This window comes from Pelmatolapia mariae, linkage group LG7, assembly GCF_036321145.2.
Source record: "Pelmatolapia mariae isolate MD_Pm_ZW linkage group LG7, Pm_UMD_F_2, whole genome shotgun sequence".
Classification (NCBI taxonomy): Eukaryota; Metazoa; Chordata; class Actinopteri; order Cichliformes; family Cichlidae; genus Pelmatolapia; species Pelmatolapia mariae.
In genome coordinates, this window is record NC_086233.1 from 13,438,775 (window position 1) to 13,456,730 (window position 17,956).

At 40.0% G+C, this 17,956-nt stretch overlaps 1 protein-coding gene across 4 annotated transcripts in view; it reads right to left on the reverse strand.

Moving 5' to 3' along the window:
* Positions 1–502: 502 nt before the first annotated feature.
* ttc28 (tetratricopeptide repeat domain 28) overlaps positions 503–17,956 on the reverse strand; it is a 146,174-nt gene continuing 128,720 nt past the window's right edge. For 2 of the 4 annotated variants that reach the window (XM_063477989.1, XM_063477991.1), the window contains 15 exons: positions 16,471–16,645; positions 14,578–14,718; positions 12,862–13,006; positions 12,562–12,741; positions 11,829–12,397; positions 11,492–11,739; positions 10,701–10,825; positions 9,384–9,461; positions 9,130–9,289; positions 8,536–8,612; positions 6,774–6,797; positions 6,349–6,478; positions 3,111–3,218; positions 2,365–2,986; positions 503–2,283 (listed from right to left, as the gene is read on the reverse strand). In XM_063477989.1, the coding sequence (XP_063334059.1) occupies positions 1,173–2,283; positions 2,365–2,986; positions 3,111–3,218; positions 6,349–6,478; positions 6,774–6,797; positions 8,536–8,612; positions 9,130–9,289; positions 9,384–9,461; positions 10,701–10,825; positions 11,492–11,739; positions 11,829–12,397; positions 12,562–12,741; positions 12,862–13,006; positions 14,578–14,718; positions 16,471–16,645 (3,893 nt within the window). In that variant the 3' untranslated portion in view covers positions 503–1,172. The remainder of the gene's footprint in view (positions 2,284–2,364; positions 2,987–3,110; positions 3,219–6,348; positions 6,479–6,773; positions 6,798–8,535; positions 8,613–9,129; positions 9,290–9,383; positions 9,462–10,700; positions 10,826–11,491; positions 11,740–11,828; positions 12,398–12,561; positions 12,742–12,861; positions 13,007–14,577; positions 14,719–16,470; positions 16,646–17,956) is intronic. The other 2 variants (XM_063477992.1, XM_063477990.1) reach the window with 1 other exon arrangement.

Sequence of the window (17,956 nt, forward strand, 5' to 3'; positions counted from 1 at the left end):
GTTAAGAGTAGAGCAATGGTGAAGAAACTATTAAGATAAGCTGCTGAAGTAAAAGTACTCATAATAGACTATAAAAATACTTTAGTACGAACAAAAGCCCTGCATTAAAAAGTCCTAAGTAAAAGCAAATATCTATTATTAACGAAAAGTACTGGAATACCTAAGAGCACATAAGACAATGATGAGGACATGTCTTGGCTAATTTAAAGTGTCTAACATGCAATAATGTGGTTTAGAAAATATTAATTTTTTTAAGTACCGGTATTGCACCTGGTTAGCTTGTACTCTTTAAACATTTTTAATATCTGTATCTACAAATGGTTTCATAAATATCCAGTATATCCTTATAATACGTTAAGAATTACAATTCTTCCCTTCACCCCTTTTTTTTACTAGATTTACTATTTTGCTTTTATTATAAGTAAAAAGAATGTGTGAAGATTTTTTTCATTATAGAACATTGCTGTATGTGATCAAAGCAAGACAAAGAAAGGAGCAAAACTGCATGTTATAAAATCAATTAAATACTTGGGCACCATGCTGACAATCACACATGAAACCAAACTACCATAAAAATATCAAAAAGTTGTCTTTACTTCTTCATTGTTTTAATTGTATTTATAAATTGTGTGATGATTATATTAATAATAATTAGAAAACACTCAAAATAAATGACATCAGTAACCGACAGTAATGACATTAAACAATAATTATTACACAATAACTCAAGATTGAATCCAGGCCAGTACAAAGAAAGCAAGCATTTAGGCTGATGTAAAATGTTCATTCAGTAAGCAGACTGCAGGTTAAAAACATTTCTGTTCAGTGTACATGGAGGCATTGAGACACATGCCCTCTAGTCAGTCATAAAAACAAAATTAAAGCTAGAGATTCAACACTTCTCTTAATTATTATGCCCTTCCATTTCTCTCCAGAAGAAGGCACAGTCATCACATTCAAAAACATTTACATCCCTTCACAAAAAAGTAACATGTAAAATCACCATCAGTATGAAATGAGTACTTTTTCATTCCTGCAACTCAGCAGGGATTGCTAAAAATGTAGTTGTATTTCCACTGAAAATGGGCAGATTTTATCATTGTACAAGCACAGATATTAACCAGAAGATTGATCTCCTAAATCTGTGTTCAGGACTTTAAATATTCAAATTCTCAACATTTAGAAGATGGAAAAAAGTGTCCAGGTGAGAGAAACTTGTAGCCGTTCCCAGAGGGAAGTCTGACACCTCCTTTAGAATGTGTGAGAAGGCCAGATGGAGATGGAGGTGGTTTAGCTTCCAGTTTTGGGTGAGAATTTGGTCTGTCATCAGTGTTGTGGTCCTCAGGTTCCGCTACATTTTTCCTGATAGACTCATGTCTAGGTGAGAGATTCAGCAAACCCAAAACATCTTTCTGAACTGTACTCATTTTTTTATTCTCACCTCGGAGTAAGCTGGCCGGACATGGCATGTTGGGTTTCTGGCTGGCGTTGGCCCAGTAGGTTTTTAAATTGTGGATTGCCTGGATTTTGCTATCCTGTTTGGATTGGTGCAGCTTAGGGGTGATTGCTGGGCTAGAAGAGGCTGAAACGGATCCTGCGGAGGAATAGGAAAGGGCTGGGGATGGAGCACTGTCAGCAGGAGAGTGTGAAGGTGAGATGTGGGCAGTGTAAGGCGAGCTGGGGTATTTCAGTTTGAGCTGAGCCTGTATGTGCACATCTGGGGAGACTGTAGGGAGAGGTGAACCCTGATCTTTTACAGAGAGGGATAACGAAGGGGATGAATGAGCTTGGCTGCTGTAGCCTGAGCTGATTTTCTGCAGTGATGAGGAGCGGGATGGTGGTTTAGGCCGAGTTGGAGGAGGGATTGAGACAGAGGTAGAGAGCGGTGAAAGATGACTAGAGAGCGAGAGAGGAGACTTTAGACTTGCCCTACTTGTTGGTCGGCTAAATGCACTGGTCTCAGAGGGCTGAAACCCTCGGGCTCCATTTGTAGGAGTCAAAGTTGGGGTTGTTGGAGTGGACACAGATTTCTGTCTGCCGAGAGACTCATCTCTGCCCTCAGCTCCCTTCAGTGTCTTTCCTCTAAGGTTTGCCTTCTGCAGGCTCTCCACAGCTTGCATGTGGCTCTCAGTCTCCTCCAGGATCTTCTGGGCCAGCTCCTGGGGATCCAGTTGTCCTGCAGGTCCTGTCCTTTCCTCTTGGGATTTCACTGTGCTATCTGTCTCAGTGCTCGACTGGTCTGACTCAGAGCTGCTGACTTTTCCTTTCCGCTGAGGAGCTGAGCTGGAAAATGAAACATATAGATACATTTAAAAGAAGTTCAAGAGTAACTCTTTCTGACTTAACAAAAAGTATTGAACTTACATTTCCTTCTTGACTTTGGGGTTATTCTGAACTGTTAGTGGCAGCGTTGGAGCTTTTATTGGAGATGTAGGTGTGCTGATGCTTCCCTTTGAGGAAACCGTTAGAGGATACCCATGCCCCCCGGCAGATGCTCTCCCAGCACCAACTCTGCCAAATCTATGTCCTGCAGGTAGAGGCAGAGTGTCACACTCGCTTCCTCCTCGACCTAACGGTTCACTGCTTATAATGGAGTACCCCGCATACTCCTCGTCCTCTCCTTCTCCTGATAATACTCCTCCATTACTGGTCAATCGACTTCTTGATACACCACCTGAATGGGTGTAGAGGCCTTGACAAGGCTTCTCTGGCTGTTGATGTGAGCGCTGGCTGATGATGTCACTTCCTGCAGGCTCAGGTCTAGACAGGAAACTGAGAGATGAGGCAAGGGAGCTGAGGCTGTACACTGAGATGGCATCGCAGGAAAGGTTGTCAGGGCACATGGGGGGCAAAATCGAGGGTTGAGGTGGGTAGCAACCTAAGGAAAGGGGTAAAGAGTGTGGCTGGGAGGCTGACTGGGAGGAGGACAGAGACTCCAGGGAGGATGAACTGTCCATGCTAAGTCTCTTGGGAAGCTCTGTTGAGTCTGATTAAAAAGAGAGAGAGAGAGAGAGAGAGAGAGAGAGAGATTTGAAAAATTTGTTGAATATTGGGAAAGATTTAGTAGGATTTAATAAAAGAGAAAGTCCAAAGTCATAACTTATTTTTACCAAACAGCGCTAGAAGAGACTGAAGGGCAAAATGCATGATGCGTCTGCTGGCCTGTTTTCCAGTCTTCAGCACCACTTCCTCCTGACCAACTTCACAAAGGTCAAAGCCTGACAAAGACAGAGCACAAAATCCAGCCAAAAGCCAAATCTGAGTACACTTCAGTGACAAATAGTAAGCTTTATGTTCTTCACTGCTAAAGTAGTTAGTTACTTTATTAATTCATTTTAGATTACAAAATGAGTATGATGATTCTATATAACCCCCAATTCCCAAAAAAGTTGGGATGCTGTGAAAATGTGAATAAAAATTGAATGCAAGCATTTACAAATACCCATAATTTATTCACAATAGAACACAGAAAAAATATCAATTGTTTAAATTGAGAAAATGTACAGTACCATCTAAAGAAACATATTAGCATGGACATGAATTTGATGGTAGTAAAATGTCTAAAAAAATAAATAAATGTTGAAACAGGTCCATGTTTACCACTCTCTTCTTTTGACAACAGTCTGTAAGCGTCTGGGAACTGAGAAGACCAGCTACTGGATTTTTGGAGTGGAATGTTGTCTTGTCTGATGTATGAATCTAGCTACTTAACAGCTGGTTGTTCAGTTGTTGTATTTTTCATTTGATACGCCAGATGTTTGCAGGTGATCAAAAATCTGGATTGCAAACAGGCAAGTTCATCACCTGGACTTTTTACAACAAAGCCATATTGTACAACAGCAATGGTTCGTTGTACAGCATGGGTTCATTATAATTGCAGTATGCGTCTTAGCATTGTCTTGCTGAAATATTCAGAGGCTTGCCTGAAAAAGATATAATCTGGATTTGAGTATACACGGCTCTAAAATCTATATAAACAACGCGTTCTCACTCTCGAGGCGTAATATTTTACGCTAGGTGACAAATCGTCAACATGTTACGCTTCCGGGCACCCAACACATTCCTAAATGACGAGATCGGAAAAATGAGGAAACATGAGAACCGTTTGGAATCAATCCACAGGTGTTCGTTCATTTTCCTCAAATTGCTTTGGTAAACACTATTTAATGTCATTAAAGTGCTGATGTTTTTGACACTGTGGGTATGAGTTTGCTGTCTATTGTCAATAGCAGTCTTCAGTCTGGGTGTGTCCCTGCTGACTTTAAACATGCTGTGGTGGAACCTATTTTTTAAAAAAAAACCTGGATCCAGCAATTTTATCCAACTACAGACCAATTTCTAAATTGTCTGTTCTTTCTAAAGTCCTAGTGAAAGTTGTCCTTCTTCAGCGCCAGACCTTTCTATATAAAAATGGCATTAGTGAAGTATTTCCGTCTGGTTTTAAAGCCCACCACAGCACTGAAACTGCTCTTTTAAAAGTTTTTAATGACCTTTTAACTTTTACTGACTCGGGAGATTCTGCCATTTTAATACTATTAGACCTCAGTGCTGCCTTTGACCGTAGATCATAGGATTCTTATCTCTCGGCTTGAACACTGTGTCGGAATCGAAGGGACTGCATTGGAGTGGTTTAAATCTTACCTGTTCTGTTAGATTGGGGGATACATCATCCTCAAAAAACCCACTTTCTTGTGGGGTCCCCCAGGGGTCCATTCTTGGCCCAGTTCTCTTTTTCTTTTTATATGCTCCCTATGGGTTTAATTTTTAAAAAGGATGTTAAGGCATGGATGGCTTTAAACTTTCTTAACCTAAATGAACAGAAAGCAGAGGTGATTGTGTTTAGTTCCTGTGACCACTGCGACTTTGGCCCCTTAGAAATTTATAAAAAACCTTCTGCGAGGAACCTAGGAGTTATCTTTGACTCTAATCTAACGTTTGACAAACAGATTAATGCTGTAATCAAACCAGTTTCTTTCATCTTCGGCTACTTGCTAAAGTGAAGCCATTTCTCTGTTTTAGAGACTTTGAGAGAGCTATCCATGCCTTCATTTCATCTCGCCTCGACTACTGTAATAGTCTTTACTCTGGTATTGGTCTGTCATCAGTTAGCTGTCTGCAGCTGGTCCAAAACGCTGCAGCACAACTGGCAAGCGAGAACACATATCCCCCATACTGGCATCATTACACTGGCTGCCAGTTAGTTTTAGAATTAAGTTTAAGATTTTATTATTTGTTTTTAAGGTATTGCAGGGGTTAGCACCCTCATACCTTTCTGATCTTTTAAATTGGTACACTCCTGCAAGGTCACTGAGGTCTGCGGATCAATTGCTCCTGGCTGTCCCGAGGTCCAGATTAAAGCACAGAGATCGGGCCTTTGCTGTGACTGCTCCTAAATTATGGAACAAACTGTCCCTTCACATCAGGACCTCCCCAACATTGGACACTTTTAAAACCCGTCTGAAAACCGACTTTTACTCCATGGCTTTTAAATCAAAATGAGTTTGTATTACTTTTATTTTTCTTATTCTTACTCAAATCTTCTAATTTTATTATTCTTTTTCTTAACTTTTATCATGTCTCCCGATGTTTTTATTTCTTTTGATTATCTTAATTGTACAGCACCTTGGTCAACATTTGTTGTTTTAAATGTGCTATATAAATAAATTTGACTTTGACTATTTGACAGATGGTGGTATGAGGCGTTTGTGCTAATATGGTGTGTTTGGTTTTTGCTGAATGTGGTGCTTTTCTTTAATGCTAAACATCTCCACTTTGCTCTTGTCTGTGCAAAGGACATTGTTCCAGAATTTTTTTTAATTTGTTCAGATGAAATAAACAGCCATGCTGTCATGTTCTTTTTAGAGAGAGAAGGCTTTCTTCTGACAACCCTTCCAAACAAGCCATATATGTTCAGTGTTTTTCCAATTCATTACAAAGAACTTTATCATTTAACATGGTAACTGTAGAGCTTGAGTCCTTTCTCACAAACATAATTCAGTAAAAGGCAAAAGTGTCTGATAAGGGGTGTTCAGTAGGTGATATGAAAGCTCACACAAAGACAAACAGGAAAATAAGTAGACATAAAAGCATCAAAGACAGATGGAAAAGGATAAACAAAAGTATTTACAATGTAAACCAAGAAACAACACTATTAAAGAACCCTAATCAGAAGCCCAATGCATATACATGTGTTTCAATATGTTCTGAATATAATAACATAATTTTTTGCTCTGTGCTAGTTTTTACCGACATTTTCTTTACTTACAACTGACATGGGTGATGCAGTAGATCACTGACAAGGAGGTAAAAAAAAAAAGTGAAACTAAGTTTCTTTTAAGGATGACTCACCCAGTGCAGCCAGGAACTCGTGGCAGCCTGGCAGCCTCCAGAGCTGCACACTAATTGACACTTGAATGGGAGCCAGTGGAAAGTCTTGCTCTTTGTCGCCTGACTGCAACTGAACCAACACTTGGTGAAGCTATGGAGAGGAAAGAAGATATAATGACTGGAGTGCTGGATGAGTGTTTATACTTTTTCAGTTTTTAACTTATTTATTACCTCACATTTGAGAACATATAAGGATTGTATTAAATAAAAATACTCCAGTGTAAATCAACAATTCTCAATAAACAAGGACAGATAAAGCACCCACTTCACAAAGAATATTCAAATAAAACATGTGCAGCAACTTAGTGTCTGAATGTGTTTGTGCCTGCTTTGATGAGTGTTATACTTTTGAACTCAAGCCAGAAGTTTCATCATGAAACACTTACCATTCCTGCCACGCTTTTAACTGCCTTTGTGAGGTGTGTATGACAGAAGAAGAAACAGAACTTTAGTGATTTATTTTTGTGTAATTGTTGTGTTTGAATTACTGTATTCTCAGCCATGCATGAATGATGATGTGCTTATGCAGACAATTCTTGATGATACACATATAGTATTTATGGAGGGCTACAGCAAGCAAAGAGTGATGAAACCAAACAAATGACTGCAAAATGAAAAATTAGAGTGAAGAGTGGGGGTGCTCTGCACTTTACCAACTAGCTATACAAGCAATCTGTTTTAGTTATGAGTGATTAAAAGACGAGTGTGCAGAATATCTCATGACCATGCTGACCAGATGCATGCTAGGGTTGGGAAACAACAATGCATGTACTGTTGAGTGTGTTTGCAGAAAGCAGTCGTGCAAATGAACTAGATCAGCGGTCCCCAACCTTTTTTGCGCCACGGACCGGTTTATGCCCGACAATATTTTCACGGACCGGCCTTTAAGGTGTCGCGGATAAATACAACAAATAAAACTAGTACCGGTACCGAAAAAAAGAAGATTTATTCATAGCACACGTGAAAAGACCCAGGAAAACCGAGTTAACGATAAAAACGATGACAAAATAACGCTGAAAACCGATAAAAACCCTGAAAACCATACATTTCACACCTGAGCCTCAACTCTTGCGGCCCGGTACCAAACGACTCACGGACCGTTACCGGTCCGAGGTCCGGGGGTTGGGGACCGCTGAACTAGATTACTAACCATATTCAGTAAATTTTACTTCCCTACAGTTCTGGAAAAAACTGGAAATCTCTCTCTCTCTGCATGTGGGAACGATGATGATGAATAGAAATACAACATCCTCACTGACTAAGAAGCACCTAATAGCTCAGGGCATCAATCAATGGTGCAACATCAGTAGAACACAGTTACTATCAAAGCTAGAGATTGAGAGGCTGCAACCCAGTGGGAATGAGTGAGCAGTGTGGACATAATGAGCTGACCCTGATAGAAGAAGCATTGGAAGTGAACTAGATGATGCTTAGCTACCTGCAATGACAGAATTGCTGTTTTTACACCAGGACTCTAAGATCAGGCAAGCCAACCGGAGCTCTGCCTGGATTGACCATAAGAAAGCCTATGACTCAGTGCCTTGAATAGTGTACAGGAACATCTGAGCTGCATATGGACGAAAAGTCCCCACTTTCAGATGGGGGGGTGGGGGGGCACCACCAAAGGTGGTTAAGAACAATAGGGGTATGGTCATGTTGGACTTTGAGTTCCAGACAGACAAGCAGCTACTGGCCAACCAACATGACATAGTGGTGGACAGCAACAATGGGAAGAAGGACCACAAGAAAATAGAGAGTTACCAGGGCCAGGAGGAAAAACTGGAGTAGATGTGGAGGGTAAAGTCCAAAGTTGTCCCAATGGTAATAGAAACATTAGGAGCTGTAACCCCAAAACAGAGGTCTCTGTTCAGAAGAGTGCATCTGCGCCAGTTTGTCCTTCAGCCCCTGGTACAGCTAAAATAGAACACCCAAACTCCGAGGCCTCTGGTAGAGCACCCAAGTTTAAGCAACACAATAATACCATCCCCTAGCTTTTTGAGCTTGGAATTATCAACGTTACTGTAGTAAAGGCCAAGAATAAAAACAGGTGGTGGAGGGAGATCTTATTTTTTGGGGGGATTATACTTCATTAAAGATGTGCGTAGTTCTTCAACCACTGTCATGACCACCTGTCCAACATGATAGTACCTTATGAATGAGCTGTTCTCCAGCCTCAGATGCTGTGACCAGCTTACAGAGTGCCTGTAAGGCTGAAGGAGTAAGACCTGGGGATGCACAGAAAGTTAATTAGAAATTTCTATAGCACTGTCATATCTTGATCACGAACAACTAATACGACCTAGTGTAACGTTTTACAACTGGGCCTTTAAAGAGCTATAAGTTGAAATAAAAATATAATCTGAATTATTCTCTTGCTAATATAGGGTATCTTGCAAAAGTGAGTACACCCCTCACATTTTTGTAAATATTTTGTTACATCTTTTCATGGGACAACACTGAAGATACGATAGTTTGATACAATGTAAAGGCAATAATGGCTGTGTGTTAAATTATTTAGAGGGGACAGCAAATTTACACTGTTGTACAAGCTGTACACTGAGTACTTTGCATTATATCAAAGTGTCATATCTTCAGTGTTGTCCCATGAAAAGATATAAAAGAAGTTTTACAAAAATGTGAGGGTTGTACTCACTTTTGTGAGATACTGTACATTAAACAAATATGATTTTATCAGTATGACTGACATAGGAGATGTTTTGAATAATGGAAAAACTCTGTTACCAAGCAGTGACTGTAGAGTGGTACTGCACTGCTGCAGTCGATCCCCAGGATCTGACGTAGGAAAAAAAACTGCCGCAGGGAGTCCAGCACCACTACCAGAGAAGTCCAACCGAAAACCCACTGCAGAGAGAAGGGCCTGCCACCCAGGAACCCCGCCGACCTTACCCAGCACAGAGGAGACATGTGGACATGAACAGAGAATACACAAAGGTTGACATTTAAAGAGAAGGAAAAGGAAAGACCAACACACAGACCTTATTCTCCACACTTTGCTGCGATGTGTACATTGGGTTACACTGGCCACTCTGAATGCGCTGTAGAGATTTCTCAACCTGTTGACAGAAACAGGCACAAATTGTGTTATTTAATCAGACTGGAACGTTCAGATGTGGGAAAAATGTGTTTTGAGGTGCCATTCATAAACAATTTAACATTTTCTGGACAGGACAAAACTGAAAGAAAATTAAAAGAAAACATCTTGATTGATAATCATGCATTTCATTAGCAATCAAGATGTTTTCTTTGTGTTGAACACAATCATGGGTGCTTCCTTAAGAAGCATTTTAATTCCAGAATTCACCAGAAAATAGCTTTACCATTTCTCATTGGTACCTCAGATCTCTGTGCGCGGATTGTGGAGTTATATTTATACAGCACTTTTCTAGTCTAAGCTCTACTACAAGCCTCATTCACACATTCATACTGCACTTTATTCCATAAAAGGGGACCGTAGCCACAATGGCAGCACTCACTGACATCATTCTGGACTCTGCATTTTTAAGGCTTTAATGTTAGCATTTTACCCCCCTGCCATGCTATTTAGAGCCAGACGTGACCACAATGCTGTAAGGTATCAGCTAACACCAGCATGCTGGAACCCCAATGACTCTGAAAGTTCGGCAACATGCTCTGATGGAAGTCTGATGATGATAACTAAAGTCATGATTCACTGTATTAGATTTTTATTGATCTTCATGAGAGCTAAGTATAGTTTCCCCAGTCTGTCTCGCTAAGACATTTGAATTCTTTTTCCTTAGATGGAGGGAAAGTGATGTCCCCAAATCAAGAGGGGTAAAGATAAGAAGCATTGCAGAAAAAAAGCAATTTGCAGTCAAAGTAGGTTAACATGTTCACACAGACCTAGCGCTGAATGTAATGACTTTCTTTATTGTTCAATACTTGTTTGATGCAAAGTCATAAAGTCATTAAAATAGCTCAGTATGAATTATCTAAACTTAACATAATGTTTTCATATGGCTTTTTAAAAACTTTTTTCAATCAACAGTCTTTAATTAAATGACATAAAATAACTGCTATAAAAAGCAGTTAAGCCAGTATTCACATTTGTGAACTTTACAATAGTGAATCTTTGGATGCTCTGACAAAAAATAAAAATCACATTTCTAATTAAAGTGATTAAAGTCATGCTCATTTAAGATTTTCCAGTGGTATTTATGACAAATCGGCTGTCATTTTATTGAACTGATATCTAAATTCATCTTTTGAATTTTAAACTTACTAATAGAGAACTAATAGAGAAAGTGACACTGCAAAGTTTGAAGAAGCCTTACCAAGTGTAACAACACTCTCAGGGCATCCCTGGCCCTCTCTGGGTACTGAAGGATCTCTATCAGGGCTTGGCCAACCAGTGACATGGGACTGTTCAGCTTTACATCATTGCCAATAAGCATGTAACCTAAAAAAATACAACAAAACACATTTTTCAGTTTCTTATGCATATTGAAACTGTGTTTTTTGGAGTTCTGGAATGTAAATGTAGCCGTCTCCAAAGCACTTTGGGTTAGCTTCTGTTGTTTAAATGTGCTGTAAGTTATGAATAAAATAGGCATGACATGTTTAAGGTAAAATTTTCATCGCCAGAGAATAACTTATGTAACACAGTGGGCTACATAATGAACTTGAAGAATAGAAATAAAGTGTTGATCCTGCTGTGCTAGTATCGACCCAAAATCAATACCAGCATTGATATCAATGCTATCGATAATTGGATTGATCCGCCCACTTCTAGTTCATGGTTTACTCTTTCTCATACCTTGCTTGAACACACATATCACTGCTGACCAGTAACACCCCAACAGACTTGCCATATTGGATACAGTGGCCACAACAATTATTCTTTTTCAAACTTTATAGCGTTTACGTATCATCTAACATATCTCAGACATTGACATTGCTAAGTTGTACAAACTAATTGGTTGCTTTTAGCTCATTTGAAGGAAGAAATTGGTTAGCTGATAAATGCTCCACTATATTTTACAGCTACTCCTCTTGTGTCTGCGTGCTGTGGCTCAAAGCAACTGAGTCAAGCTTTAGTACTTTACATTAATGATTGTTTGCTAACCAGCCCAGTTGGAGGGGTGTGAGAAGTGCTTGCTGCTCTGCAGTGTCTTCATGGCTTCCGTCAGAGCTGCACTGGCTTTGGTCCCATTGTGAAGAGCTGTGTAGAAGGTGTGTGTGAACAGCTTAGAGGCAGCTACTGGCACAGGCCACAAAGAGACACACACACACTGGACCCCTGCAGCCAAGAACGCTCGAGTCAACCCCACAACTCCATCTGCTGTTACCTTGCTGCCGGACTCTGGGTACAACCTGAGGTGGCAAAGGGTCAAAGAGTTACATGGGACAGTCAAAAGCTAAGAAAAGCCTGTGCAAAAGACCAAATCTGTGAATAGTTATACCTCAGGACCACCAGTTTGACAGTCAGGCAAAGGTCCAGTATATCAGCAGCAGTAAGAAGGAAATCTTGAAGTGGTGGACTATCACAGATACTCTCTACCTCACACACACTTTCACCATCCTCACTCCTTTCATCTGCTCCTCTGAGTCTCTCTGGGCTGCTCTTTGAAAACAAACCCTTCACTTTTCCACCCTGATCTGCTGCTTCGCCTGACACTGACGTCCTGCGGGGCGATTTCTCCTTTGGTCGGCCACCTGCCCCATCTCCTCCAGCATGCTCTTGGCTAGGGGCAAGGACCAAAGCTGCAAGCTTCCAAGATATATGTGTGGCAAAGTGAACACACTCTGCCTGACTCAGAGCTGCTAAAACACGATCCTTTGTGGCATTGGCTCCCATTAGGGGATGACATCCCAGCTGCTCTCCCAGCCACAGGGCTTCCTCTTGGGCTGAGGGTAAGGGCCCCCATAGCCAACGGTCCATGACACTCGGTGGCAAATGAGGTGCACCGACCACTGCAGCCATTGAGCCTCCATCTGGGCAAAATAAGTGTCCACTGCGTCGAGCATGAGGCTGCAGTTTGAACACATTTGATACAGAGATATTATAATAAGCAATAAATTTTTTTTAATAATTAATTGAATAAACACATATGTCGGAATTGTTTGATTCAACAAATACAATATCTGTTACTTTACATCTATTATCAGAAATCAAAGGGTACCAAAATGACTTACCTTTATTGTTGCTCCCAGGCTGGCTAAAGAGGGTACAGAAATTAGACTGAACCTTTCATACAGGTACTCATTAGAGGAGCTGCCTTTGAGCAAAGCAAATGGAATTAGGTATAATTCTCCCTCCAGAACTAACACAAGTTGTCTGTGTCTACCCACGGGTCCACTACTGTGCATCAGGCCCTGTATAGAGAGAGGTGGAGGGCAATCGTAACACACAGATTTGTGTGAAAAACCATAAAGAAGACAAATTCAAATTGTGAATTGAAATATAAATCTTTCCTTGGAGACACACATACATACCCCTTCCATTGGCGCTATGAGCAAGTCATAAAGGGCCCGCAGAGGAGGTTTGCCAGTGTTACTTGGTCTGAAGAGGGGAGAAGATAAGCCGTCCTTTATTGGAGATACAGTGGTACTGTACAGACTCGTCATGCTCTGACAGCTTCTATTAGAGGCAGAAATACACAAGAAATGTAATACACTCCCAGACATAGTTATCCTGTTTGAAAACAGCTATGAACCTATAATCATGGTGATGTTATAGTCATGCAGCTCTACGAAGCTCTACTTAAGCACTGGTGATATTAACTGAACGGTAATGTTAGCTTGCTAACTTGCTCATCAGGATTTTGAGTAATGTGTTATAGTTTAGCATTTATGAAACACCAATTTCCCTTTTTGTCACAATGAACAGAAGTTTTGCAAATTCAAGTAACTATAAAAACATATTTGCAATGTTTTTGTTTCCCTTCAAGTTCTTATGCATACAGCTGCTTACAAGTTAAATTTATCTAATCCCAGGAAGACCTTTGTATTATGACTGCAACTGCAATATTTTGTGCCCATATTTTGTATCATGATGATCTTTTTAGTTTCCGATTAGATCCGATTTTTCACTGCATGTTTCAAAATGTTTTAAATGTTTAAATTATTTGTTGTGTAGCAACAACTTGGTGAGTTTGTGTTATGTTTAAATGTAGTGGGAAAAAAAGTTGTGAAAAATGGACTTCTCATAGTTGTGGATTTCTGTTTAAATCCACAATTTAAACAATTATGGAGCCATGATCGCCATAATTGGGGCGATCGTGGCTCAAGAGTTGGGAGTTCGCCTTGTAATCGGAAGGTTGCCGGTTCGAGCCCCGACTCGGACAGTCTCGGTCGTTGTGTCCTTGGGCAAGACACTTCACCCGTTGCCTACTGGTGGTGGTCAGAGGGCCCGGTGGCGCCAGTGTCCGGCAGCCTCGCCTCTGTCAGTGCGCCCCAGGGCAGCTGTGGCTACAATGTAGCTTGCCATCACCAGTGTGTGAATGTGTGTGTGAATGGGTGAATGACTGGATATGTAAAGCGCTTTGGGGTCCTTAGGGACTAGTAAAGGCGCTTATATAAATACAGGCCATTTACCATTTACTGTATTATTGAGTTATTTTTGGTCATTTTGGACTTATGTCAGGTCCACTTCCTGTCGTTATCGTTTGTCCCTTCTTAGTAATCGTCTGGGGTACCTTCACTGACTTGATTCGAATTTGTCTTGCCTGTGTCCAGTTATCCAGCCAGCCTTCCCAATGTACAGTATACATGCACACCTCCTGTCCGTTAGTTCACACTTGATAGACTGTCCTGTTTTCTTTGGAGCCAAGTGATCCAGCAGTTTCTTGTGATCCTTGTTTATGACCTTTTGCTATGATTCATGAACTTGGTTGTTCTTTACCTGTTTTATTTTCCCTATTGCCTGTCTATCATCTGTTTTGGAATTAAAATTAGAACTTTGGGCTTTTTCTTGTTCTTGTTTTGCATTTTTGGTTAGCCACTAGTTAGCTTTTAGTTTGGCTAAATCTCTCAATGTAAGATAAATTGAAAAAAGCTTGTTGCTAATAATGTAGTAGAGGAGATGCAACTAGTACCAATTCACTATGCAGTGAAGTTAAGTAAAGTCAGAGCTAAACCTAAAGTAGACTGTGCACCCTCTGGACATATAGCCAATATACTCTCGCAGTTTACAAGAACTCTGAGTCAAACCTGTTGAAGAGATTATTTCTGGACACCATGTGGAGATAGCCTGTAGGGTCTGTGGCAGAGATGAGTTTTTTGTTCAGCTCCTCAAACTGCTGCTCCAACAGATCTCCAGCTTCACTCTCTGTCTCACTACTTGAGAAGACTCTGCAAAATGGCAATACATACATAATTGTTCTATTATGCAGCATTGTCTAAAGATTGCAACCAAAATGCTAGGTGCATGCATATATCTCTAACAGTGTCAACTCAAAAGCATAAGTATGGTCAAACATTCTGTTTACAAGCAGAAGCCAATCAAAAGAAGGCAGGCTTAAAAAGAGGGCGATCTTAAAGGGAGAGAAGAAAGTAGTTTGTTTCAGACTGATGAATGAACTGACAATCTTAGGAAAATGTACAAAAAGGAAGAAATAAGTAGTAATTAATTACTGGAGCACTATGTGTTAGAGCGATGACTTGGAATTAAAATAACTTTTTATGGAATACTCTGGCTGTAGATTTTACACACTCAGGAAGGTAATAGCAGTTCCTGATACCTGGATACATGCTAAAGGGCAGTAAAGTGCTACTAGTGGTTTGGGAAACATTTTTATGCTGTGTATGTGCAAGAACTTGTCATGCTTAGATGAGGGGGACTCATAATAAACCACACACAAACAGCACGAATCACCACAATATCAACACACACACACACACACACACACACACACACACACACACACACACACACACACACACACACACACACACACACACACACACACACACACACCAGAAGTAGTGAATCTGCCTGCTGCAGTGACTCCACTGCAGTGGTTTTCACAGAAAGATGAGATGCAGTTTGTATGGGGGAACATTTGCTGACACAACACATGGTAGTGATTTATAAAGTCATCCAGCTATGCCAACCAAGGCCTGAGAGTTGTGGGTAGTATAATTGAGAATAGAGAAAACTGGCAGGAGAGAGCAGGAAAAAAGGAAGACAGACACAAAGCATGCGTCTTCTCTATCATGTTTTGCTCACTTTTGTTTAAATGAGAGAAGGTTCACCTACAATCTATTCCAAAAGTTTGTACAGAACTTCATGGAAATCTTGGATTGCCCGATTAACTCTAAGCCTCAAATGTCAAACACATGGTAAGCCTACAAAAAAAGTCAACGTCTCCAAAGTCAGTCTGACTCTTTCTTTGTATAAAATGTAATTGGAGTCCATCAAACTAATGTCAAGACAAATCGTCCAAAGCCTCAAATATTAACCATGCTAGCCCCAGACAGAAAAGTCATATCTCTAAAATAACTGAGATTTATCTTCTGTAGACCATGACATGTACCACATTACCATAGGGTGACTTAATAACAATGATCTTAACAAACAGTTCCACAGTTTAGCACACCAATGAAACAATTTTGACCAGATTAGAGGTTTTTCATTTTTTTTTTTTATGCCTGTGTTTTCTGGGCTGACAGTCTTTCTCTTGGATACTGCTAGACTCTGCCTGGAAGCCTATCCTTTCTTCAGATATGTAAAATGTACTATACACAGAGGGAAATACAGATTGAAAATACATCTATAGTGATTAATAACATATTTGCCATAGTTGTTAAGCTCAACACAACTGGTCAACCACGTAATCTTTCTTTGTATGTCTGCTAGTAGTCAGACAGGGATTTAAGACATGTCACAAAACTTTCAACATCAGCCTTGTGGAAAGGCTTAAACATATCCTCATGAGACCATGAAATATCTGCATTAGGCTCCATTAACCTGTTTAATGGAATAAAGTTGTCACTGTCAGCTATAAAGTTATGTCAGCAGTATGAGGCATAAAGAAAATACTTCACTGAGTTAAAAGGTGCTGGTAACAATCATTCACTGGCATCTATCAAAGGTGGCACTACCTGCTATAATGACTATCCACTCCCAGAGCCTCTCTAGCATTGTGGATGTATTGCTCCAGAGAAAGGGAACCTCCAACAGCTCCTCCTCCACTTTGTGGGCTCCCACTACCATCCTTGAACTCAGACACCTCCGGTCCTGCTTCTCCAAGATACACCTCATTAAACTTCACGATACCTGTAACATTTCAGGAAAAACATAAGCAGGTTACAGCACTATGTGTGTGCCCATTTGTCAGCATGTGTGTGTCTGTGTGGCAGTATGTAGTGCAGACACTAAATGGTGCTTCTGTCGTTTTTTCTTAAGGGTCCCCTTAGAGGAAAAGCCGTGCAGCCAAAGAGTGATCATTCTCTTTACAGTATAAATTTCCTCAAATGTCATATCTGATATATGTAGATATAGGCGACATTTCAGCCTGCAGGTAGCCCTGGAGGAAAGACTCCAATGAAAGTGTTCACCCTTTGAAGAGAATTAGTGGTAAATGTCACCCTAGTATTACAAAGACCTTAAGGATGATCGTCTCAGTCAAGACCCTTTTTGGTTTTGTCTCACAGAACTTAAATGAATTCCCACTGAAGTCATGACAACATCACTACATTTCAGTATCCCATGCCACAGCAGTTATGACAACTCATAGTACAACACAGATAGTACAACTCTGTTTTTTTATACCAAAGATATAATCCCTGCTTATTTTTTTTAAACATTTATACATGCTCTTATGCCTTCCCATCCCATTGGAATTGGTGTAGGACAGGTGGTAGAGTGTGTGTGATAATTATAAAAGCTGCATGCATGCAGTGCTTTAAGTAATCAATAAGCCTTGAAAAGTGCATATAGATCCAGTCCATTACAGACTACTGTAGTCATATTACTTAAATGTTATTGATGACTAAACTGAAAAGTTCTTCAGGCCCATGGAAACATGAACCCCTTTCTACAACAGCTGTGTTAAGACCAATTCCAAATGATTTTGCAAACCTGAATTTTATACTTCTCATTAAAGCATTACTTAATCATGATTATTGACTTAATTTGAAGTGGACACCAGTATCAGTACATTTATAATTATGCACCTATTAATCCCTTTAAAAATATGGGACATTTTATACACAACTATTTTAGAAAAAAAGCACAGAAATATCTGAACGTCTTTTCTCATCTCCAAAATCTCAGTAATGGAGGGATGGTATGGAGGACCACAAGAGCCACGCGCATCGAAATAAAAATTTCTGTGCTTTAATAATGAATTGTAGAATAAATTCTGCAATTGTAAATTCATTTTTGAATTCCAATTTAATAAACTGCATTTCAAAATCCTTTTTCCAATTGCATTTCAAAATCCTTTTTCCAATTGCACTTTAATAAACTGCATTTTAAAATCCTTTTTTCAGTTGCACTTTAATAAACTGCAGTTCAAAATCCTTTTTCCACTTGCAATTTAATAAACTGCAGTTCAAAATCCTTTTTCCACCTGCAATTTAATAA